At 41.6% G+C, this 23,811-nt stretch overlaps 2 protein-coding genes across 5 annotated transcripts in view; both read right to left on the bottom strand.

Moving 5' to 3' along the window:
- Window positions 1-1,518: 1,518 nt before the first annotated feature.
- On the bottom strand, window positions 1,519-6,922 carry LOC122868839. Of its 2 annotated transcripts, none has more exons than XM_044181204.1 (3): window positions 6,038-6,922; window positions 3,996-4,098; window positions 1,519-3,477 (listed from the first exon to the last, which is right to left on the bottom strand). In XM_044181204.1, the coding sequence occupies exons 2-3, from the start codon at window positions 4,010-4,012 to the stop codon at window positions 2,586-2,588; spliced, it is 909 nt and encodes a 302-aa protein (XP_044037139.1). In that variant the 5' UTR covers window positions 4,013-4,098; window positions 6,038-6,922; the 3' UTR covers window positions 1,519-2,585. The 2 variants fall into 2 exon arrangements, with proteins under 2 accessions (XP_044037139.1, XP_044037140.1); XM_044181205.1 differs by lacking the exon at window positions 6,038-6,922 and adding an exon at window positions 4,187-5,123.
- A 143-nt stretch (window positions 6,923-7,065) lies between these two features.
- The window catches only part of LOC122868838 (serine/threonine-protein kinase WNK4-like), a 21,958-nt gene continuing 5,212 nt past the window's right edge, over window positions 7,066-23,811 (bottom strand). For 2 of the 3 annotated variants that reach the window (XM_044181202.1, XM_044181201.1), the window contains exons 7-24: window positions 22,593-22,812; window positions 22,260-22,502; window positions 19,229-19,412; window positions 18,873-19,069; window positions 17,221-17,294; window positions 16,803-16,938; window positions 16,591-16,707; window positions 15,492-15,647; window positions 15,122-15,176; window positions 14,301-14,411; window positions 12,758-13,323; window positions 12,111-12,159; window positions 11,856-12,034; window positions 11,494-11,545; window positions 10,499-10,946; window positions 8,721-8,926; window positions 8,520-8,614; window positions 7,066-8,114 (exon numbers count right to left, since the gene is read on the bottom strand). In XM_044181202.1, coding sequence (XP_044037137.1) covers window positions 8,112-8,114; window positions 8,520-8,614; window positions 8,721-8,926; window positions 10,499-10,946; window positions 11,494-11,545; window positions 11,856-12,034; window positions 12,111-12,159; window positions 12,758-13,323; window positions 14,301-14,411; window positions 15,122-15,176; window positions 15,492-15,647; window positions 16,591-16,707; window positions 16,803-16,938; window positions 17,221-17,294; window positions 18,873-19,069; window positions 19,229-19,412; window positions 22,260-22,502; window positions 22,593-22,812 — 3,091 coding nt within the window. In that variant the 3' untranslated portion in view covers window positions 7,066-8,111. The remainder of the gene's footprint in view (window positions 8,115-8,519; window positions 8,615-8,720; window positions 8,927-10,498; window positions 10,947-11,493; window positions 11,546-11,855; window positions 12,035-12,110; window positions 12,160-12,757; window positions 13,324-14,300; window positions 14,412-15,121; window positions 15,177-15,491; window positions 15,648-16,590; window positions 16,708-16,802; window positions 16,939-17,220; window positions 17,295-18,872; window positions 19,070-19,228; window positions 19,413-22,259; window positions 22,503-22,592; window positions 22,813-23,811) is intronic. The other variant, XM_044181203.1, reaches the window with a different exon arrangement.

Below are 23,811 nucleotides of genomic sequence, written 5' to 3'. Positions count from 1 at the left end.
TCCTGTAAACCACCTGCTTTACTGTCACCGAGCAGGTGTGTCACACAGACTGCTGCTTAATGAGGATCTACCCAGACCCGTACCAGCTCACCTATATATATATATATATATATATATATATATATATATATATATATATATATATATACATTGGGATGTCATTCGGGCTTGAGAAGTGCAGTCGAATGGTGACAAAGAGAGGGAAGGTAGTCCACACAGAAGGGGTCTCACTCCCAGAAGGAACAATAGCAGACATTGAGGATGGTTACAAGTACCTTGGAATACCACAGGCAAATGGCAACCTCGAAGAGGCAACAAGGAAGACGGCAACGGCCAAATACCTTCAACGAGTAAGGCAAGTCCTAAGAAGTCAGCTCAATGGCAAGAACAAGGCCCAGGCAATAAACAGCTACGCCCTGCCAGTGATCAGATACCCTGCAGGAATAATAAGGTGGCCAAAGGAGGAGATACAGACCACAGACGTTAAGACGCGAAAGCTCCTCACCATGCATGGAGGGTTCCATCCCAAATCCAGCACCCTGAGACTGTACGCTAGCCGTAAGGAAGGCGGCCGTGGACTAGTGAGTGTGAGAGCCACTATCCAGGATGAAACATCCAAGATCCACAAGTACATCCAAGATAAGGCCCCAACAGATGACGTGCTCAGGGAATGTCTCAGGCAATGGGGAACAGAGGAAGACGTGCTGGAGGAAGGACCATCATGGGAGGACAACCCCTACATGGGATGTACCACCGAACATAACTGAAGTGGCTGATATCAAGAAGTCCTACCAATGGCTAGAGCGGGCTGGATTGAAGGACAGCACAGAGGCACTCATCATGGCTGCACAGGAGCAGGCCCTGAGCACCAGAGCAATAGAGGCCCAGATCTACCGCACCAGACAAGACCCAAGGTGTAGGCTGTGCAAAGAGGCCCCTGAGACAATCCAGCACATAACTGCAGGGTGTAAGATGCTGGCAGGAAAAGCATACATGGAGCGCCATAACCAAGTAGCTGGCATAGTGTACAGGAACATCTGCACTGAGTATGGACTGGAAACCCCGAGGTCAAAGTGGGAAACACCTCCAAAGGTGGTAGAGAATGACCGAGCCAAGATCCTGTGGGACTTCCAGATCCAGACTGACAGAATGGTAATGGCGAACCAGCCTGACATCGTGGTGGTTGACAAACAACAGAGGAAAGCCGTTGTGGTTGACGTGGCGATACCAAGCGATGGCAACATCAGGAAAAAGGAACATGAGAAACTAGAGAAGTACCAAGGGCTTAGAGAAGAGCTGGAAAAGGCCTGGAAGGTGAAGGCAACAGTGGTACCCGTGGTCATCGGAGCACTCGGGGCAGTGACCCCCAAACTGGAGGAGTGGCTACAGCAGATCCCTGGAAGAACACCAGACATCTCGGTCCAGAAGAGCGCAGTACTGGGAACAGCGAAAATACTGCGCAGAACCCTCAAGCTCCCAGGCCTCTGGTAGAGGACCCGAGCTCGAAGGGTGAGACCACCCGCGGGGGGTGAAGGACAAAGTTTTTTTTATACACTCCCTGAACACTTTATTTGGTACACCTGTACAATCTAATGCAATCCAATACAGCCCTGACACACAAGGTTATAATAAAATAAAGTTTTATTTATTTTGCTGTCTGCTATTTAGTTTCCTATAAATTGTCCCCTGACAACAAAAACGCAATACAGATTTGTATTTTGTATTTTTGAATCAAATATTATAGAAATTTCATTATACATTAGATTACAGTTTGTCTGATGGTCTGTGATTGAATGTGACAGACTGATCTCTGGTGCCATCTGGTGTTTGAGCAGCAGACGACAGACGATGAAGCTCATTGAATTTGTGATTCTATTAATTACTGCATAAATGTGTGGATGATATCATCATCATGTTTAATATTAATATTGTTTATTTAAAATCATTACACACTATTGTCACAAATTTTCAAACGTTCATGTCTGAATGAAGCTTGAGAGGATTGTAAATTTAAAAAACGTAAGGTGATGAATTCTGTGTACGTGGCAGAATGTTTGATAGTGAACTGACACTGAATAAAGAAATTATCACATCACTAAATACTTGAACACCAATGAAAAATTTCTGTGTAAAAAACATCTAAATTCATTTTCAACAACAGCAAACCTAAAACATTACTGTACACTGTACAAAGTCAAGAACAACAATATTGACCAAGTAATATCAGAAAAAAATGGTGTGATTTGCAAACGGGAAGCTAGTTAGTATCATGGAGCCGATGGTCCAAGTGAAATATAGGAACGTTACAGATGGTTGGGCTGCAGAAGAAACTCTGGGAAAGAGTCAGACAACATGTAGAAGATACTAGAAGCTGTTTCTCTGATACAAGACACAGTTTAAACCAGTCATTTCCTGAGGATCATAACTAAATCTGTAAACACACCCAGAAAACTAAAACAGGAAGTGACCTCTGAGGTACTTAACAAAATAAAAGTAAAAAAGCTTCTTAGCTGAATTTACAGTTTGATGCTTTCTCACTCAGTTTTGTAGTTTTGACACTGAAGAGCCTCAAACATGGAAGATGTTTAACCAAACCAGCGTTTAAGAGCATCTGTCCAGTTTACAGTGAACATGTCTGGTGAAGATGTCATTGTAGTGTTGTCGACAGTGCAGGCATACTGAGTCTTCAGATACTCTTTGTCAAACTTCTGTCCAGCAGATTGATCACCCAGACAGGCAGCCAGATGGACGGTGGCTTGAAACCTGGAGGACAGCAGCACCAGAGACAAGGCCAGAGAGACGACAGAGAACGGGACACTTTTTAAAGGCTCGCTCTCTGCTGGGAGGATGAACGGGATGATGATGCGGTTTCTCTCAACTTGGCCATATTTTTTTGTGAGAAACTCAAACCTTTTCCAGAAACCGTCCTCTGGTGGTGTGAGAGGACTGAGCGTGATGTTGGGAATCATTCGATCTCCAGCTCTCTTCATTGAGTTCCAGTAGTCTGGCAGTTTTGTGGGCCGATGCTTTTCATCAGGAATTTGACATCCGTCTTTTGTATTACAGTTAAAAACTCTGTGCTGCGGCTTCATGAGTCCTGTGGCGACACCATACACTGCATCAGCATGAATAGTGCAGTTCCAGGGAGAATACAGGATCACGTCTGTGATGGTGGGCAGAGGCAGGAGGCAGCTGGCTGGGATCATGGAGTCTCTGATCGCTCCATGAGCCAGAATGGTGATGTGGACACTGTTGCTGTGGTTCTTCTTCTCTTCTTCATCAATGTGTTTTTTCAGGAAGTGAAACATGTCCACGAGTTTGAAGAAGGCTTCAGACTCTGAATTTTCTCTCAGCCACTGCAGAACGGTTTCTTTCTTGCAGTTTTCTATTGCAGACTTTATCAATGTTTTTCTTTCATCCGAGCTCCTCTCGATGTTTTTAATTAAGCGTTTAACTCTGGTCAACCAGAGTCTCTTTCTGTAAAAGAAAGAAGAATCTTAGTCATATGTCAACAAATTCAAGAAGTTATTTTCAAAAAGTGCATCTTAAAACGATGGGGTGTTCAGATGTTACTTTCTCGTACATCTACTCTTTATTTCAGAATATGAACAGAAGACATTGGCAGGTTTTAAAGTCTGAAAAACCACTGAATTCAGTTGGATATACAGTTAGCCTTTATTATCACCAAAGGGGAAGAGTTTGCATTACGGGTGCCTCCCGAACATAGATACATTTGTAAGGTACATACTGCCACATAAGAAAACTCCAGCTCCATCACCACATACATACATGAAGACAAAGAGATTAATACATTGTGTGTTATTGTGATTAGCAGGTTAGAGAATTCAGAACTGCTGTGGCAGTTTCCTCAAACATGTTAATTTGCAGATGATGTTCTTCTCTTTATCTCAGAAACATGTTTGTTAAAAAAGTCTAATGAAAGCAAACTTTTTATGACTCTTTTAATCAGAGTTTGTTTATTTTCAGAGACTCACAGAATGTCATCATCCATCTGTTTTTGCAACTCTTCTAAAGTAGTCTGCACAACTTTACGCTCCTCTCTCTGGTCAGCTCAGGAACCGAAAGCAAAAGTCCAACCTATAAAAGAAAAACAAAAACTATTTATTATTAATAACAAGACTGTAAAAGCGTAGATGTAAAGGATGTGAATGAACTGCAGTCCTACATTGGTGAACCTTGAAATGTTTCATTGTTGTTGACGACATGATTCATCTTTGTTGTTTTTGAGGCTGCAGGTTTGGTTTTAACAGACTGGATTAGATTGTTACAGTTTTTGTTGATTAGTTCAGTCTCAATGTGACTGTAACTGCTGGGGAACTCATCAGTGAACTGAAGAACTCTGAGCATGAGCTTGTTAGGAAGAGTGAACAGAAATATATCTGGCGATGGTACGAAAGAAAACAAGAAACACTCAACCTTCCTGTTTCCTACCAACAGTCAACGTTGGTTTCTTTTAACCATGACCACCATCGTTCACCAACCTTAACCGCATGGTTTTTACTGTAACCATGACAACAAAGGTCCCCTAACCCGTCATCTCTAAACTAAAGTCAGTAAGGAAAAGGTATCACAAGCACATATACCCTTACAGGATCCAAATCCTACATATTAATCTTAATCGCAATCTTTTTTTTAAATTTAAATGTTAACTTATTTGTGTTTGTTGGCCAGCTGGCAAACTGATTTCAATGATAAAGGAACTGAGAAGACAGAAAGACGGATCAGTGAAGCTGAAACAAGGCTAGACAGAGCAGAAAACACTGTCATACACCAGGTGAAGGTGCTGTGATACCTCGTGCACTGCAAGCTCGAACTGGCCAGATTTACAGAGCAGACTGAATGAACAGCTACAACAGATCTGCTCAGAAAACACAGTGAAATGTTCCTTTACCTGAGCTGTTGAACTCTTTTATTCACCTGAGACCTCCAGCTGATGGTCCCCACACTGTAGGTGGACAAAAACCAACCTCTACCTGTCTGACTCAGATTATAACAAACTGCTACTACAGTTTTTGTTATTGGCTCTGTTACTATAACTGTCATTCCTATTATTATTAATTTATCAATATTAATGTTACCACTACCATTACATTATTACTATTTTAAAATTCTAGGTGGTATTTGCATTGTGCCCCCCCCCCAAACCTAACACGGCAGCGGCGGCCCACCCTGAGTCTGGTTCTGCTCGAGGTTTCTGCCTCTTAAAGGAAGTTTTTCCTTGCCACTGTGGCCAAGCGCTTGCTCATGGTGGGATTTGTTGGGTCTCTGTAAATAATATTATAAAGAGTTCGGCCTAGACCTGCTCTGTAGGAAAAGTGCAATGAGATAACTTCTGTTATGAATTGGCGCTATATAAATAAAATTTAATTGAATTGAATAAATCCAGATGATTCACAGTGATTCTGTGTTATCAAACCCCACTACATCAATGAACTAATAATAAAAAAAAGGTACATTATTATTATTTTATTTTACACAGTATTTCTGCAGAAACATCTTGTAGAAATATTATTTCTATGGAAGTCTGCAGGAAGTCTGCTTGAGGTTCCTCGTGGATCTAGACAGACCTGGACACTCGTGGACTACCTGGAAACGCACCCGTTAAGTCCTGGAGTCTGCAGGTGTGGTGAAGTCCAGATATCTGGATTCAGTTTCCTGATCAAACACTTCCTGTCATTTGGACTGAACTTGTCTCGATGTGGACTTGAATGTGAACAGAACCATCTCCCCCCATGTACAACCACCTGTTATCACATGACACCTGATCCATTTCTATGACAACTGAGTAAACTCCATCCACAGAGGAAGACCACAAGATGTGGCTGAAAGCTCCAGAAACAACAGTTAACTGAGATTTTATTGTCGATCTGCTGTTTTAAAGGTCAAGAATGAAACTTTGAGCTCACTAACATATTAAGTGTAATAAAAGTAAATATTTTGGAGAAACAAAGAAAGACAGAAGAAGAAAGAAAAATGTAATGACATCATCAACTAATAAATGCATTTTTTATCTTACCTGCTTTGGAGCGTTACAGGTTAGTGTCGTGGAGAAAATATAAACGTCTGAGCGGCAGCTTCACCTTTTATTGTGCTGAGAGAGACACAATAGTCCTGTTGCATGCTTCTGTTTTTCTATTGGCTGATTCAGAGTTGAGCAGTAGCACCATATCAGCAGACGAAACAAGTGAAAGTGAAATAGAAATGTACGCTGGTAATCCCCAGGATTTCCAAAACACAGAGTCTGATCGGGGAAGCGCTCGTACAGACCTGATCTGAACGCAGGATTGATAGTTTAGGCACAGACACGACCTGGTTTATATTAATGAACGATGGGTAAAAGAAACCCTGACTGTTGGTAGGAAACAGGAAGTGAACAGCAGTCTGTGGTGTAAAGACACTTTGTCGACCCATCCGTCCACCCTGACCTCAGAGGTTTTCTGGCACTGTAACAACATCACAGTGTTTCCTCCTTTGTTAGAAAGTCTCACCTGATATTAGACACCTGGTTGTTGACAGGTGTGATGACGTTTGTATCACTGATATTAAAACAAACATCTTGTAGAACAAGTTGCTGTCTATAAAAATGCATCTGATTATATTTGTTTTGCAGTCGTGACAGAATTCCCCGCAGACCTTTTGGACTAAAGTATCTGAGTTCCTGTAAACCTCCTGCATTACTGTAACTCAGCAGGTGTGTCACACAGACTGCTGCTTACTGGGGATCTAACCAGACACTCAGCTGATCTATACAGTTTACTAATATGATAGGTATGTGTGATAATTGATCAATAATATCAGCCCAGCTGAATTGTATGAAAGTCTGATGCTGACAATATTAAAATAAAACAATTTAATCAAATTAAAACTTGTGTGGGCACGATGTGCGACAGAAGTAACATTTAAAATAAAATCCAGGTTTAATTTTTTTGTCAGATCTGAATGTGAATATTTAAAGCAGAACTGCGTCATAATGATGGAGGCAGAACTTTTCAGTCTGCATCACTGGAGGTCAGTTACTTTTCCTTCATAAACAATGAATCATTCTGCTGTTCGAGGTCATTTTTATTACACGCAAACACTTTAAAGTCGGAACACAAAGAGAAATGAAAAGACCTGTGATGTTTCTCTGTTCACATGTCTTCATGTCGTGTGTCACCTGGACGTCGTCTGATTTAATGCAGAAATGTTCTTTAGACGAGGCGATACTGAAGGTGTCTGTTTGTCACACATCACCTCAGTATCTCTCTAAATATTACAATAATTATTCTTTAAATAAGGCACACTGTGATTCCAAGATACATTCAGTGGATAGATTAGAAACAGACATTTAAGAGACAGATATGTAGAAGAAACTGTGTAAAAGTGCTGAAGACTCCGGACTTCATGCAAGAAGAGATTCATAAATCAAAACATCTTAAATATTTCTTTTTCACGTCATATTATTGCAACTAAATGAGCAGCAATCCAAGTTAAAGTTAAGAAAAACATCCTGAGTTACAAACTAATATTTATATTACTAAAATTTGATCAGATTCAATTGACAATGCTATCAAACACACAGAAATCGAACATCTAAAATCTTTAAAATCGGCAGTGAGATTCTGACTGGCAGATAACTGTGTGTTCGTGGAGAAACCCTCCACTCAGAAGCTGATTAAAAGAATAGTTCAGAGAAGACGATCAGAGTTTAAGATTTAACTTGTGATTTTTGTTTCCTTCTTGGTCTTTAAAAGACCTAAGTGTAAAGGGATCATTTATGATCTGAATCTGAAGAGTTAAACCTGCAGAACCTCATGAGAAAAACAAAGAGAAAGTTAAAAGTATGAACCTGTTGCTACATGAGGCTCATTGAGGCTTAATATTTTGCTCCTAAAGTGCTGAAATGTCAAAGTCTCAATTCAAAATATAAAACACAGAAAAACAACAAACATCAGAACAGATCTCAAATCAGGAATCAAACTATTACAAACAGAATAAAATCCTAAACAAAGATTTTCATGTTTGATAAAGTGATGTGTGTTCATCGAGGTCTCCTCTTCATCATCAGGTTTCATCGTCTTCATGTGTTCAGTTAGTCAGCAGCTCCTCTCTTACTGGAAGGGAAAGGTCAAAGGTCAAGGTCCTGCTAACAAATGTATTTAAAAAAATACAGCTGCGTCTTCCTTTCACTCGCTTCCAAAATAAATGCAGCGCTAGATCAACACGAGGCGGTGGAAATACTTCTGGGGCCGCCAGAATCAACACCAAGTACCTCAAAATAGTATCAAGTCAATCCACCAAGTCAAATTTAATCAGCTGTAGCCAGCTAGCTAATTAAGCTAACATTAGCTCCATGAGTTGTTTAAAAACTTTTTAATGTTTCCTGCTGTGATATTTTAAAGTGAGAATCCAACGCCATATCGTTGTCACTTTAATTTAAAGTAAAAAAATGTAATTAAAGTAAAATGATCCTCCCTTAAAACAGCAGATTCTTAGTCTTAAGTTAAAGATGAGCTCACCGTGTGGCTGTGTTCGGGGGCAAAGGTCACGCCTTTCCCTGCTCTATCCTGAGATCCACTGCTGCTGCCGCTGACCGAGCTCTTCCTCATGATACCTTAACAAAAACACAACCACAGGTACCTTTAACCTCTTAACTTAAACGGTTTTATTCTGTCTCTGCTGCAGCGCTGTGGTGTGCAGGCTGCAGTATGTCCTCCCACCTGCAGGGGGCAGCACGTCCAGTCTCTGCAGGCTGTTTTTGCGAGAAGGAGGGTAGTTTCCGGTCTTGGACAGGCGGCGTTGGCGGTGGTTCAGCATGGCGGCTGGAGAGACAATGCCGGGGGGCGGGACTTTACCCATCCTCAGGTACAGCTCCTCAGTCTCTCGCTTCTGATTGGCCTTCAGGTTCTGCACCTCCGCCAGGTGTCTGGGATGAGGAAGAAAAGGTTAAAGGATTCATGTTCATCTCAGTGTTCAGAAGTGAACAAACTCTGATGGTGACAGACTGATTTATTGGATTCTGATTTTAACCCTTCAGACATTTATTGAACGTGGGTCTTATTTTGCATAAATTCACAATATAATTTCAAGGTAATTGTATAAGAAGACATTTCTTCTGACTTTTATTTTGACTAGGAGGATAAGTGATGAATGCTTCCTTGTTCTGTGGTGTCAGTTTGCAGACTTCACGTCCTAAAGGAGAACTCCATCCATTTAATTTTTACCTTCCATTAAGTTGGCGACTCACAAGAGACAGATTTTTTTTATTTATGGTGGAAAGTTCAGTGTGTCAGTATGAATGTCATAATGGATTAAACAAGAATATTCGGATCTTTAGGTCTCAGGTCGGGTCGTAGGTCTTATTTCTGGCAGCAGCAGTCTGGTTTGGTCAGGCTGGTTCTGTCTACAGCGGAGGTGGCGATATCCTGACTTTAAGTGCCAGTATGGGTCGAACTCAACAAACACTGAATCCCACATAATGCAACTCAAAAAGGTCTTTTGTTAGACTTCACCTGCCTGGTAAACAGCATGTATTTCCAGTTTGTTTGAGAGATTTTTGTAATAAATATTAGACTCGAGCTGCAGCTGATGATTATCTGTATGATGACAAATGCCTCAAACTATTAATCAACAGTCAAAATAGTTACAGATGAATTTCCTGTTGATCAATTGATCGCTTAAACAACTAATTATCTCAGCTTGAGATAACCCTGAAGAAATCACTGACATCATACAGAGCCACAGAAGACATTATACAAGTGTTTTAACAGGATGAAAATGACTCCTCATGACTCTTATATGTAAAATTGGTGGAGTGCCCTTTTAACAAAAATAGTTTATGTGAGACAAGCCAAAACAAAACCCTTCCTCAAACAATAGATCTGGTTGGACTGGAGTCTTTTCCATCAGACATTTTTGTTCTTTCTCACTGCTGCTGTTATGTTATTATTGAACCTTTAGCTTTATGTGTAAGAGACCACACAAACATTTGAGGTTTAAATATTAATGATAATGAACCTAAAATATCTCTTTATGCAGACGATGTGATATTATTTTTTAACAGAACCAGATAAATTAGTTCTGTAATTGATCAATTTGGGAGATGTTCTGGCTATAAAATGAGTCTGAATAAAGCAAGCGCTTGTCTCTTGAATATGACTTTGACTCAGTTAAGAAGAGACATTATTGGTCAATGGAGAGTTTCAAATATTATAGTGCCACCGTGGCTGCACGTGGTCGTTACAGGATAAAGGGACATTGAATTGTGTTTTTACTTTTTTGTTTTACTTTTATGTTAAAACCAATTGAATTTGTATCTGTGACCAACTAAACCCAACTGTAGCAGGACAAGCAGTAAAGTCATAAACTCAGACGATAATGTTATACAATGATATCTATCTAAAGTTTGTTAAACATCGGCGATATCTCTGTGATATATCTCTATAACAGACACGTTTGGGGAAAAACATCAACATCATCTCATCAATCCACCAATTACCTTTCACGGAGCTCCTGCAGCTCCTCCCACATCTCCTCATTCTCGCTATCTGATTCGTCAGAGCTGATGCAGGGTGCTGAGCGGCTCCATGATTGGCTGAAGCTGCTGCCGGCCAACCCGTCCCACAGACTGACACTTACCCTCCTCTTCCTCTCCTCCTCCTCCCTCCTCCTCCTCTCCTCTTCCTCCTGTTGTCCAGGGTTGTCATTGTAACCCTGAAGATATCCAGGTGGTGACACTGTCACTGTGCTGATGCTGCTCTCTGATTGGCTCTGCTCCTCCGTGCTACTCTCTGAGCTGTCCGATTGGTCTGGCATGGAGGGAGGCGGGGAGTGGGCAGTGGGTGTGGCCTGGTTGAGATGGCGGGGCTCCTGATGATGCACAGCAGGAACGTCTTTAGAGGCTGTCACCTGGAAACGACCAACGGTGAGGACTGAAGGTTTCTTCACTGAAAGAGAAACAGAAGAAGAGTCTTAACAGCTAAAGAAGTTTGTCCTGAGGGGGGCGCAAATTGAAAATACACATAAAAACAGGTGAATGGAAACACACCTTGTGTCTGCATTACAGAAGTTGTCCACCAGAGCTCTGACAAGTTGTGTTTTACACTGTAACATGTGCCAATCAATACAGATCTGACTCACTATCCTTTAAGAAACCAAGTTAAAGGATGCTTATTGATCTTTATCCTTTTTTATCGAAAAACAAATATCTTCAGATATATTGCTATCGGCCTCTTTAACTCTTAAATATCATCATCAGCATTAGAAGTGCAATATTGGTTGGTTTTAGTTGACTTCTGTAAAAATCCACTTGCAGAGACATTAAACTAGTTTGGTTGTTTCTTTGTTGTGAGAGACTGAAGTTTTCAAGTTTATCCACTTTATGTGTTTTGTAAATCTTGTTGTTGATGGTTGGTGAAGGCTCGTATCGTGAAGATGTCAGGACATTTTGAACTGAACCAGCATGGACTGTGACTGGAAACACAAATGTCTTACCTTCCTGGATGGGTGATAGTCTGGGTGACGGTGAGGTCATGGGGGAGGTCACCTGAACAAGAGGAAGAACATCATCAGAGTTATAGATTTGACCTGATGCCTCATGGTGCTCTATATTTATTGTTTATTATTGTTGTTTGGATCCCATCAGTCCTTTATAATGAAACATGATCAAAAATCAACAGCAATTTAAAATCACACAGCAGCAATGAAACAAAACCGACAAAACAAACACAAACAGGAAATAATGCATTGTTTTCACAAATTAAAGTTTTAAATTAAACAATGAAAACAAGACAAACAAGCTGAAAGTTTAATTTCATGTAAAAAGATAAAATACGTTTCCTCTGCTTGTGTCTTACTTTGTTGTGAGGAGTTGAGACAGGTGGGGAGGAGGTGGAGGTGCCACAGAGCTCTCCTCTGGGACTGGGAGCACTGGTCAGACTGGGAGCACTGGTCAGACTGGGAGTACTGGTCAGACTGGAAGTACTGGTCAGACGGGAAGTACTGGTCAGACTGGGAGCAGAAACGGTCTCTGAACCTGTGAACCAGATAAATGATCAGTGAGTCTGCTCAGTCTGGTGTGATGCTACTTTGTGATGTCAGCAGGGACTCACCATGAGGGGGCGGAGCTGAGCCAACCTTTACCTGAACAGGACAGTGAGGCTGAAATGAATGAACGAGTGAACAAATTAATTAAATGAGGGAATAAAAGAAAAAATGAATGAATGAATGAATGAATGAATTAACTGTTCCAGCTTTTCATCCTGAGAGTTTTGTCTCTTCCTACGCAGCTGATCTTCTTCTTCTCCTTCTTTAAATTAATGAATGTTTATGCTGCTAATCCACTACCCCGACTACAGAAACCAGGTTCGTCTAATCCACTACCCTGCCTTAGGGATAGGGATGAAGCCGGCCCAAGACACTTGGAATACAACCCCATTCATTTGACCCCAGGTTTCTGGAATGGGTACGTCCAAACAAACTTCTTTAAGTGGACATGCATTTCCCAATTGTATACTGTGTCCATTCTGGTCCAAAACAGATTTCTCTAACTCCCTATCCCTACCCCCAAACCAGGTTTCTCTGATCCCCTACCCTGACTACAGAAACCAGGTTTCTTTAATCCCCATATGCCATTTGGTTACTGAAGTGCAGATAAAGATTCTGAATGTTCATGAGGAGACATGAATGCACCAGTACACAGGTAAACCCTTGTCATGTTTTAACAGGCGCTCACCTGTCCCGGATGCTACTTTCCTACCTGAGATGTGTCTGGAGTCTGGGCGGGTGGTGGACCCTGCTGGCTGATGGGGGTGGAGCCTGTCTGAGGGGTGGGGAGGCTGTAGGACAGCTGGGAAGAGAAGGGCGCAGAGAAGAAGGCATGGCTTGGAGGATGGTGCTTAGAGCCCAGGGATGGAGACATGGGGGGAGAGGGGGCAGCCTGGGGAGAGGGGAACGGGGGAGACAGGGGCTGGGGGTAAGGGTGAAAGCCCTGGTTGGGGACCCCAGGTGGGGGCATGAGGGACTGGGCCACGCTCATGGCCAGAGAGAGTACATTGGCCAGAGAGAAGAGAGGCTGGTCAGGGGGGGGCCAGTGATGAGGAGGACGGGGAGGAGCTGAGGAGGAGGGAGTGAGGAGGGAGGGGTTACTGTGGACTCGGGGGAGGTCGGTGGAGGAGCTCTGGGCGGGGAAGGGGGTGGTGTAGGGGCAGTAGGAGGGAGACAGGTGGTGATACTGAAGAGGAGGGGGAAGGTGGGAGGGGGGAGGAGGGGCAGAGTCTGGGTGGGCGTAATGGAGGGGGTATGGAGGGGGCTGATGGGAGGAAGCTGTCGAGAGAGAGAGAGGGGGTAAGATTATCAACAACGAGTATCTGTCTCAAGATATTGAATAAATTAAGGCGTGTCAGAAGTCAGAAAAGGCCGTCGTCTGTCTCAGCATTTAGTTCTGTGATTAATTCAAACATCAGCTATAAAAATCATAAACATTTTTAATTACTCATCAATCAGAATAAAACATTTCTCTTTTTACTGATGATTCCTTCTTTTGACCACAGGTAGATGCAGGACAGAGAGGTCAAGGATATGTTTAGCCTAGCTTAGCATAAAGACTGTAAGCAGGGGGAAATTGCTAGCTTAGCTCCATCAAAAGAGAAAAAAATTGCTTGGTGAGCATGTAAATCTGTTTTGACTTTTGTTTAGGTTTTTGAGCCACAAGAGGATAGCACATGCATTCAAGTTGTGCTGGTATTTAGTGGAAGTAGAGCAATTTATGCCTCATTATTCTTCCAAAATATTCAGTTGTAGGTTTTATGTAGCTGATCACTTTTGAAATCATGGATATTTTTATTGTACCTTTTGTGATAATTATCTATTTTTATGTAATTATTACACTAAATAAACAAAAGTCCACTAACACTTGTGTATGTTGTATCATGACAGTAGCAAAAGTAGGAAATGAATTGATAGGCTAGCTGTTTCCCCTTTATTTTAATATTTGTGCTAAGCTAGGCTAAACATGTCCTGCATCTACCTTTGTACTGGACACAGAGATGAAACTGATGTTCATCTGAAACATCTGGAGAAGACAGAGAACAACGCGATTCAACTAAAAGTGTTAAATTTAAATAAGGTTTAATAGGAACAAAAGAGGCCCCAGGACGCTTCCCTGGGGGACCCCACAATTTACTGAAGACTGAGAACAAGAGGATTTATCTAAATGTTTCTAAGAAACTGTGACTGAACATTTTTGAATATTACTAAAATCTAAAAAAGTACATGAACAAATGGATAAGGCGTTCATGTACCTGATGAAGTGTGGAAAGACTGTGACCTCAGTGGTCTGATGAAGGGCGTGGCCTCAGGGTCAATGTAGAAGTCTACGCCCTTCAAGGGGGAGGGGTCAGCATCTGCAATGTCTGATGGGAAGACACATCAATTGATCAATCATTCGGCCCATCTGAGGCTTGTAAAGATTAAATTAAATGTATCGGAAAACTGACACAACAGTCAAACTCAGCTGCACCAAAACATGACCTCAGAAAAAAACTGATACAGCTGTCATGTCAGGAAATTTGTCAGTGGCACCACAAACCTGTCGCTGACAGGAACTCCAGCATTGAGCCCCAAACTCCTCCCAGGTGAAGTTATTACTGAATCCATATGCTGTTTAATTGACAGGGATTCAGGTGGGTGACACTGACTCAGGAAGGTAAACTATACTGTCAGCAGCATTTTGGTGAAAAGTTCTTCCACCTCATCTAAAAAGTTCCGTACCTGTGTTGCCTTTGTTGACGTTGCAGAACACATATGTGGTACTTGAAAAGCATTCTTCATGTTACCTTTTTAATTTAGTTACTAAAAAGTAAAAATGTAAAATCTTATTAAATCTGAGCTGAATCAATATTCAATCACAGCGTTTTGTATCGTTACTAATGTATGTGCATCGTTTTTTTTCTGATCGTGGACTGTGTGAATTTGTGTGTGATACATAACAAATTGTCTGAGCGGGAGAGACACCCGTGATCTATCTATCAGAAACCTTTTTACTTTTATGCCTTCTTATATCTTTTTCTAAACTATTGTGTGTTTAGAAAATGTCCCTCCACGTTTTTCCTTCTTTTCTTACCAGGAAGTGAAGACGAGGACAGAGTTCTGGAGAGGCCCTGGGCTGGCAGGTTTGGCTGAAGAAAAAATATAATAACATTATGAAAAACAATCAAACAAGAAGAAGGACGCTTCAGTCTACATTAATATTGAGATGAAACAATATTTCCATTGTCAGAAAAACAATTCTCGATTCGTCTTTTAAGTAATTTCTGTTTTTCTCTGTTTTCTGACTCAGTAAACTGAGTCTCTTTGTGTTTTGGACTGTTGGTCAGAAAAAACAAGACATTTGAAGACATCACTTTGGACAAACTGGCATCAACATTTTTCACAGTTTTCTGATGTTTTCTGACTAAACAATTGATCAGAAAAATATTCCTTCACACACATACCGTGGACTCGAGCAGCGTGGAGGCAGTCAGGTGAGATAACCTGTCGGTGTCAGCTTGCTGCTGTCTATGCATCATAGACTCCGCCCTCTTGATGATGTCATACATGCGGAGTATGAATCCTTCTCGCTCTGATGGCAGGATGAAGTCCCTGTGGATCTGAGCACAGAAATGAACATATGAATATTAAGTTGAATCAAAATAACTGATACTAAATTCATTAGAGCTGGTAACTGGACAAAAAAATACATAAAATAAAAAACAAAAACTGACTGTCCCAGAAGAAGATACAAAACATTTTAAATTAAAATGACAAAAAGTATTGCGACAGAAAAAAAATATAACAAAAGTGGGAAAGTGTCCAGTGTCACTCAGTGAAAAGAAACACAACTTAAGTGTTACATGAAACAGAAAATGACATCCCAGTATTTCCTGACAGAATTTAAAACCACCAGGACTGAAACACTGCTGCCTTCTCAAAACGGCATCAACGTGACCGCAAGTGTCTTATTACTGGAGTACGACCTAACTGCTAAAATGGAAACTTGCAGCTCACCTGTGTAGCAAAATATAGTTATAATTAAAGTTGACAAAGCAGAATGCAAAATCTGTACCACAGAAACAACTGGACGGAAACCTCAATGAATTAACTGCACGCGACAGATTATCTTTCAATGCTATTAGACACAGTAATTACCTGAGGTCAGCTATAAAGACAGAGATGGTTACACGCTCCCTAAAAATCACTTGAACATATCAAAACTGGTGAGAGAAGTACCTAAAAAATAATAGTTTTCTTAAAAAGGAATTGTATTCTCTTTATTTTTAGTATTTTATTGTAAAATATCAATATATATTCTAACAAAAAATATATATAATATACGCCATTATTCAGATTGTCACAATAGCAGTTATATGTTTAAAAACTTAATTTACGGTTTCTCAGGAAAAAGACATCACATTCCAGGAGAAGCAATCATTTTAAAATCACAGGAATAAATTCAACCTGAACAATTAGTTTGATTTAGAAAACCAGCGAGCCTCAATCATAACTAAAACACATGGGCTAAACCAGTGCCTCTGATTGGCTGTTGGTGCTTACCATCACAGAGGCGATGTCCTCTGGATTGTCTCCGTCCAGGTCAAACTTAAACGTCACCATCTTACTGTTGTGAGTCTGCAGCTGACACTCCACCACCCGGTCCACCATGTCTGACACCTGAACACACCAAACACACACACAGTGTTATTTACAGTATGTTATATATATGTATTATATATGGATCTAATGATTACAGTGACTCAGGTTTTCACCCCTGTGATTCTTAGACGAGCCCTCGCTCTCCTCCTGAACTGCTTCGTAGCCTCCTGTTTGGTCACTTCCTGGTGTCCCTTGTCTAACGGGGCATCATTGCAGTCACTCAAACCTGAGGTCACATCAGAGGCGTAGCTACAAACAGAGAAAGCCACGAAGTGAAGAGACAAAAGAAGTTAAAACGTTTAAATGTGAAGCAACACAAGCAAATACAAAACGGATTCCTGTGGTTTACTGAGTAAGTCTGTGTACTTCTTTGTGAGGACTTAGTGTTTGTGAGGACATTCATGGAAAGTGAGGACATTGTTTAAAAAGTGGGGATTTAGCTCATTTAGAATTAGCTTTAGGTTAAGGTCGTATTGATGAAGGTCCTCATAAGTATAGAAATAAATGTGTGTGTGTTTGTGTGTGTGTTACCTGTCGACAGGTGAGGAGAAGCCGCAGGCTGATCCAGATTGCGAACGCTCGGCATTGTGGGACACAGCGATGCTCTGGAGAAGACATGAGGACACAAACAGAACTGAACTGAGTGTCTCCTGATGACATGTTTGTTTTCCCATGATGCAACGGGAAAACCACCTGCAGAAGGTCGGTGAAAAGTCTCTCAGAGCTGATTGGTCTAAAGCTCTCTCGTGTCAGTTCTGCTTTATCTCCTCTAGAGGGAGACAGAGACGCATCTCTACAACATCAACGCACCTGCTGCATGTTCACATCCTGAACCTTCAGCCTCAAACACGACAACAGAGACAACAAAAACTGAGCTTCACAAAGATAAAGTGAGATATTTACAGGCCTGTTGTGTTGGATTATATTAGAATTATTAATATCTATAAATCAGGTTATAAACTGACATACAGTTTACTCACTATAGATAAGAATTAAGAGTAAGTAGTGTAATGTAAGTAAAAAGTAAACGTACTCACGATGCTGAAAAATGGCCCCTGTGAGTGTTTTATTATTGTATGAATGAATGATGCATTCATGTGTAATTAACCTTTTGTTGTTGTAGCTGGTCGAGGTGGAGCTGATTTGAACCCATTTATAAACTGTTAGGTAGTTTAATATATTTGATGTTCCAACATATAAAGAACTTATAAAACATGATGCATTGCTATCATGTTTTATAAGGTAATCATATATTTTATGCATAAAATCTCATAAAGTCTGAAAAGTAACTAAAGCTGTAAATGTAGTGGAGTGAAAAGTACAATATTTCCCTCTGAGATGTGGTGGAGTGGAAGTAGAAAGTGGCAGAAAATGGAAATACTCAAGTACAAACACCTCAAAGTCCAGTACAAGTAAATTTAAGGAAAGTTTCATTCCTAATAATTCACTGCTAATAAGGGACCTAAATTTCTGGTTCTTGACTGCCTATAAAAGCTCTCATGTATTCAAGTCAAAGAACCCCTTCAAAATAAAAGCTTCTATTTTCTGTAGAAACTTTTGTCCACCTTATTTTCGAATGTGGAAATAAACAGTTGGTCGAACATCAGGTGTTTGTGCCGCACTTCCGTTTGATCGTTTCCAGCGTGTGACTATGAGGATGAAAATATAGGATAACTGTGTATGACGTATGTATCTGTATATGTACATATTGTATCTGTATAAAACAGCTGACTATTGTTATTCTTTTTCTTATTTCCATTGGGATTAATATATTTTGATCATGTGTCAGTTACGCTGTGGGCTACACCTGAGCTGTTTTTTAGCCTGTATGTGTTGACATGTAGTCAGACTGTCCCATCAGAGCAGCCGAACCAGCAGTCAGCAGCTCCTGTCTGCAGTGGACCCGTGGACGGACAGACAGCTGTCTCTGGATCACTGTGAGACTGAAGGAAACTTAGAAACAGCAGGATTCTCAGGCAGGTTCTGCAGGTTTCTTCTCTGGCGTCTCAGCTGATTCCTGGAGGTTTATTCTGGACGGACGTCAGAGACGATGACGTCCTCTGGACGTGTGAGTCGCACTGAACGATTCGATGTGAGTTTCATGTCTGAGAGTTCAGACCTGACGGAGTTACGACTCTGAGAAGAAGAAGTGTAATCATACGTTAGCCCCGCCCCCTTCTCACCTTGGGGAAACGCAGCACGGGGAGGGGCGGAGCTTTGGATGGAGCCCGGGTCACAGGGGGAGGAGCCTTGGGTCGAGGGGTTTCCTGAGCCGCGGGGACAGAGGATGGGGGGGCGGGGTTAGAGACATGGGGGGGCGTGGCTTCAACCTTCTCCAGGACACCTGAGGAGCTAAAGGAGCTGTCCATCTCACAGTCCGCTGCCATGGCAACCAGAGGAGAGAGAGACATTTAAAAAGTCATGAATACATATGAATAATAAATGATATACAATAATATAACAATTACAAATAAAATCAATTATAGATAAAAGAATATATTAATAATGTGAAAATAAAGTATTAAAAAAATGTCCTGACATGTAGCGGAGGAGTGCGAGGTATGTTTGGCGGTCTTGACGTCCTCCTCGTCTCCGTCTCCCCCCGTCCTGCTGGAGACGCTGCTGATCCCAGAATCCACCGGGCTGCTGCTCGATGTCACCGTTCCCGAGGGCGGGGCTTGTATCCAGGTGGGGGCGGGGGCTGAAACAGCAGCTGAGTCCTGCTGTGAGTTTAAATAGAGAAGTTAATGTGTTTTAATCTGACGTGGAAACTTTTAACCAACTAATCGTTGAAGTGTCCTAAAAAACACGGTAATATTTGTTGTGTCATTAACATCAAATAAACTTCTACTGATAAGACTCTAACAATAGATAAATGACCAGGATGCTGTTTGTAATGAACTCTGCAGCCTGTGGGGGGCGCTACCACAATGCAGACTGCTCATCAAATGTATTCTAACATTCTGCCACCAATGTTATTTATTATAGTTAAATACATATATATATATGGCTCTGTTGGTTGCTACTACTCCAGTAACCCTAGTCAGAGGGTTTACATGCAGAGGATGTGGGATGAATGGTTACTTCGAAACCCACAATCGAGGCTTACGGCGAAGCAACTAGTAGCTCAGTGTTCCAACATCCACAATCGGCAACTGCTATCACAACTTGAGATTGACGAGATACAACACAAATGCTACGGCAAGGGGGAGCCAGGACAACAGGTCAGAGGGGAGCAACCAGCAACTCCCCAACCAGAGATTGGGTACGAAGCCCCAAGTGCAATCACGCTGAACGAGGCAGCGACTGACCTGAAAGATAAGATCATGGCGAGGATGAATGCAAGGCAACCCCGACGCCAACTACAACGGCTAAGTGAAGTACCATCAGAAAGTCTCCTAGAAGACGAGGGCGATCCCTACCACAACCATCACTGAAACCAATGAGCTGATATACGCCTCAGCAGCAGTGATCCTAGAGATGCTTGGCTACAAGAGCAACCATGGGAGCCATGAGAGACAGTACCCACCATGGAAACGAAGGTTGGAGGCTAAAATCAAAGAGGCCCGGAGAGAAGTGAGCCAACTGACAGAGGCTGAGAGAGGTGCAATGAGAAAGCAAGTACCCAAGAAGTACAACCAGATGCCCATACCTGAAGCACTCGAAACTGCCAAACAAAGGCTCCAAGCCTTGGCCAGCCGCCTAAAGAGATACACGAGAGATAATGAAGCCAGAAGAATAAACCGGCTGTTCGCAACTCAACCTGCGAAAGTGTACGCTCAATGGCAGGGTAATAACAGCAGAGCAGACCCAAGACCCAATGGAGAATCCAATTACCATCACAGCGGCAGACATCCAAGAAAGAGTCTCAGGTATGAAAAACTGGACAGCACACACCTACTGGCCAATAACCTGTCTCTCCACAACATGGAAGCTCATGTCAGGCATCATCGCCTAAAAAAAAAGACTAAATAAAGACTTCCTGTCTTTGTCCAGATGTTTGACTGTCTGTTTGTCTCTCAGGGAATCAAACCGGACAGTTTTTCCAAAGTAGAAGTTCCCGAGCTGAAGGAGATAATTGAAGGCTGCATTCGAACCAACAGCAATGAGAGGTGACCAATCACAGTGCAGCATTTACACCTTTAATTTGAGGTCTCTGTCACACCTGCAGTTCAAAATAAGACGGTGTAGTCCCTCATTCGTCCAGGAGTGTTCCATCGTAGAAAAGGTTTTGGTCGTAGTCGTCTGGTTTGAAAGAGGAGTCAAAGAAGCCATTTTGTGAAAAAAGAAAACCCCTCTTTGAACAGAAATGGTGGTCTGAGATTCAACCTGCCCAAAGTTTACCACAGTGTATTAACACCTTGGTCAAGCCAATCACATGCTAATCAGGTACTTAACAGTGATGAGGGAGGTGCAGCCAGAGAACAACAGGCCTGATTACTGATTACTGGGCCATCATGGAAACAAAAGAAGGTCAGTTTCAGGTGAAACTAGGCAGAGTAATCAACAGTTCACTTGGTCTCAACCAAAGAAAGAAACGTTCACACAGACTTTTTATAGCTGAAGTCATAAAGACTGAGAGGGAACTCACTGATTGGACGGTTTCTGTGACTGACAGCAGGTCAGTATTATTCGTCCAGACTGGAACTGGATCTCAAATATCTCATATAATATAATAATATAATAATAAATATATCTTATAATGTCAGAAGCAATAATATGTTCATTTCTTATAACTGTCGAAAGTGAGCTGTATATAGACGTGTATATGTATTCTGTCCATAAACCACCTACAGTATTACATTACCAACTCAATATTTATTCCAGCACACGTTGTTTGTATCCTTGTTTACAGTTTGTGCTCATATATATTTATACGTGTGTCTCTTTCTTCACCTGCTTGCGTGTACATAACAGTTATATGTTTGCTTATTGTTCAGTTTAGTCAAATTCCTTGAATGATAAAACATAATCAGCCAACAAAGCTGATTCAGATTCAGATGAAAAAGAGACACGTTAAAAGAGACACCTCTGTTTCAAGTCCATCACACTGATCACACAATGTCTTCCTCTAAAGCACTCAGAAAGTTCCACAGAAATAAAATGTTCTTGCTACAGAACCTCGGATGGATCCTCGAGGAACCCTGCTGGAGAAAAGAGACCAGTCAGGAAAGGAAAGGGTACGAGTCCAGAGCTCCTCCTTTAATCCATTAATACACTGTGAAGTCGATTAAGCTTAATCATTTATTGATCAACAGCCAAGTTAAAGTCCAGAAGAAGTAAAATTCATCCTGAACAGTTTTTATTATATTTATTTACGGTTTATATTATTTAGTAACCTTTGGTTTTGGTTTTCGGTGCTTTTATTTGTGCACAAGAATGTATTATACCTGGTGTACAAACACTTAATGAGTTCTTGATAATACAGTTTGCTGAGAGATGAGAAATAGGAGGAGCTGCAGTCATCTTGTAATTAAAAACCTTTCTGACTGTAGGAGTAAACTCTGCCTGCAGGAGGCGCTGTGTGTCACCGTCCTGCCCTGTCTCCATGGAAACAGCTTCAAACACACCTGGTTGGCCACCTTCCCAGCAGCAGACGTGCTCGTGGAAGCTGCAGGGCTCTGATTGGGCGGTTCAGGCGGTTGAGGGGCGGGGTCAGACTCCTCCTCGATGACAGCTTCCTGCTGGCGGTTCAGAGCTTCCTCCAGCAGGCGGCGCTGTTTCTCCCGCTGGCGCTTTATGGCCGTCACTCGATGTCTGATCGCCTTGGCAACCAGCTTATAGTCCGCCTCACACACGAACCCCAGCACCACCTGAGAGACAGACAGAGAGAGAGAGACAGGTGAGACCACCTTCAGCCGTCAGCCTGCCAGGTGATGTCATCAGCGTGGCGGTGCGGGTACCATCTCCTGGGCCACCTCCTCGGGGACGTCTTTGTACAGCTCGAACAGGAACTCGATGGCGTTGTTGTCTTTGTATTTCCCGTGAAGCTTCTTGCTGGCGTCCATCCTGAGCCAGAGCTTCAGAGCCGCCTTCGAGCCGTCGTCGTCCTCGGCCAGTTCCACGTGGACCCCCAGCTGCTCCTGGAAGAACCGGTGATCCAGCAGGTCCTGAACCGTGAACCTGCAGGAAGACACCCAGAAACCGATGATCAACGGACTCAGTCAGACACATTCACCGGGGCTGAAACACTACAAATGTTTAAATGGTTTAAAATGTTCATATTATTTCAGTTAACTGTTCAGTTAAATCGTCTGAAGTTTTATATATATATATTTATTTATTTATAGTCTGTTAAGCATGAGACACCTCAGGCCTTTGGTTCAGAAAAACTCAACGAAAAATGTTTTAAATTGTAATAAAAACATTTATTGTAGAAAGAAAAGGAAGAGACCGCACAGAAGATAATAACTTGTGTGCACATGATTTTAATATAATCTTCCAGGAAAATGAATCAAATTTAAATATTGATTATTGAGTCTAAAAACTGAAATCAGCCAATAAAATATCCTTTATGGTCCTGCTCTCCACTCTGAGCTAGTGCTGCTAATGCTAACAGCTGACTGAAGCTGCCTGTGTGTCCTGGAGGAAAACTGCCCGGTGACGTAAACATCATTATCATCAGGACAACTAATTAATACTTATCTAAAATCAGTGTGATGGACTTGAAACAGAGGTGTCTCTTTTAACGTGTCTCTTTTTCATCCGAATCTGAATCAGCTTTGTTGGCTGATTATGTTTTATCATTCAAGGAATTTGACTAAACTGAACAATAAGCAAACATATAACTGTTATGTACACGCAAGCAGGTGAAGAAAGAGACACACGTATAAATATATATGAGCACAAACTGTAAACAAGGATACAAACAACGTGTGCTGGAATAAATATTGAGTTGGTAATGTAATACTGTAGGTGGTTTATGGACAGAATACATATACACGTCTATATACAGCTCACTTTCGACAGTTATAAGAAATGAACATATTATTGCTTCTGACATTATAAGATATATTTATTATTATATTATTATATTATATGAGATATTTGAGATCCAGTTCCAGTCTGGACGAATAATACTGACCTGCTGTCAGTCACAGAAACCGTCCAATCAGTGAGTTC

Source organism: Siniperca chuatsi, linkage group LG21 (genome assembly GCF_020085105.1).
Source record: "Siniperca chuatsi isolate FFG_IHB_CAS linkage group LG21, ASM2008510v1, whole genome shotgun sequence".
Lineage (NCBI taxonomy): Eukaryota > Metazoa > Chordata > Actinopteri > Centrarchiformes > Sinipercidae > Siniperca > Siniperca chuatsi.
Note: the sequence above shows the minus strand (reverse complement) of the source record. Positions and strands in the feature narration are given on the sequence as shown.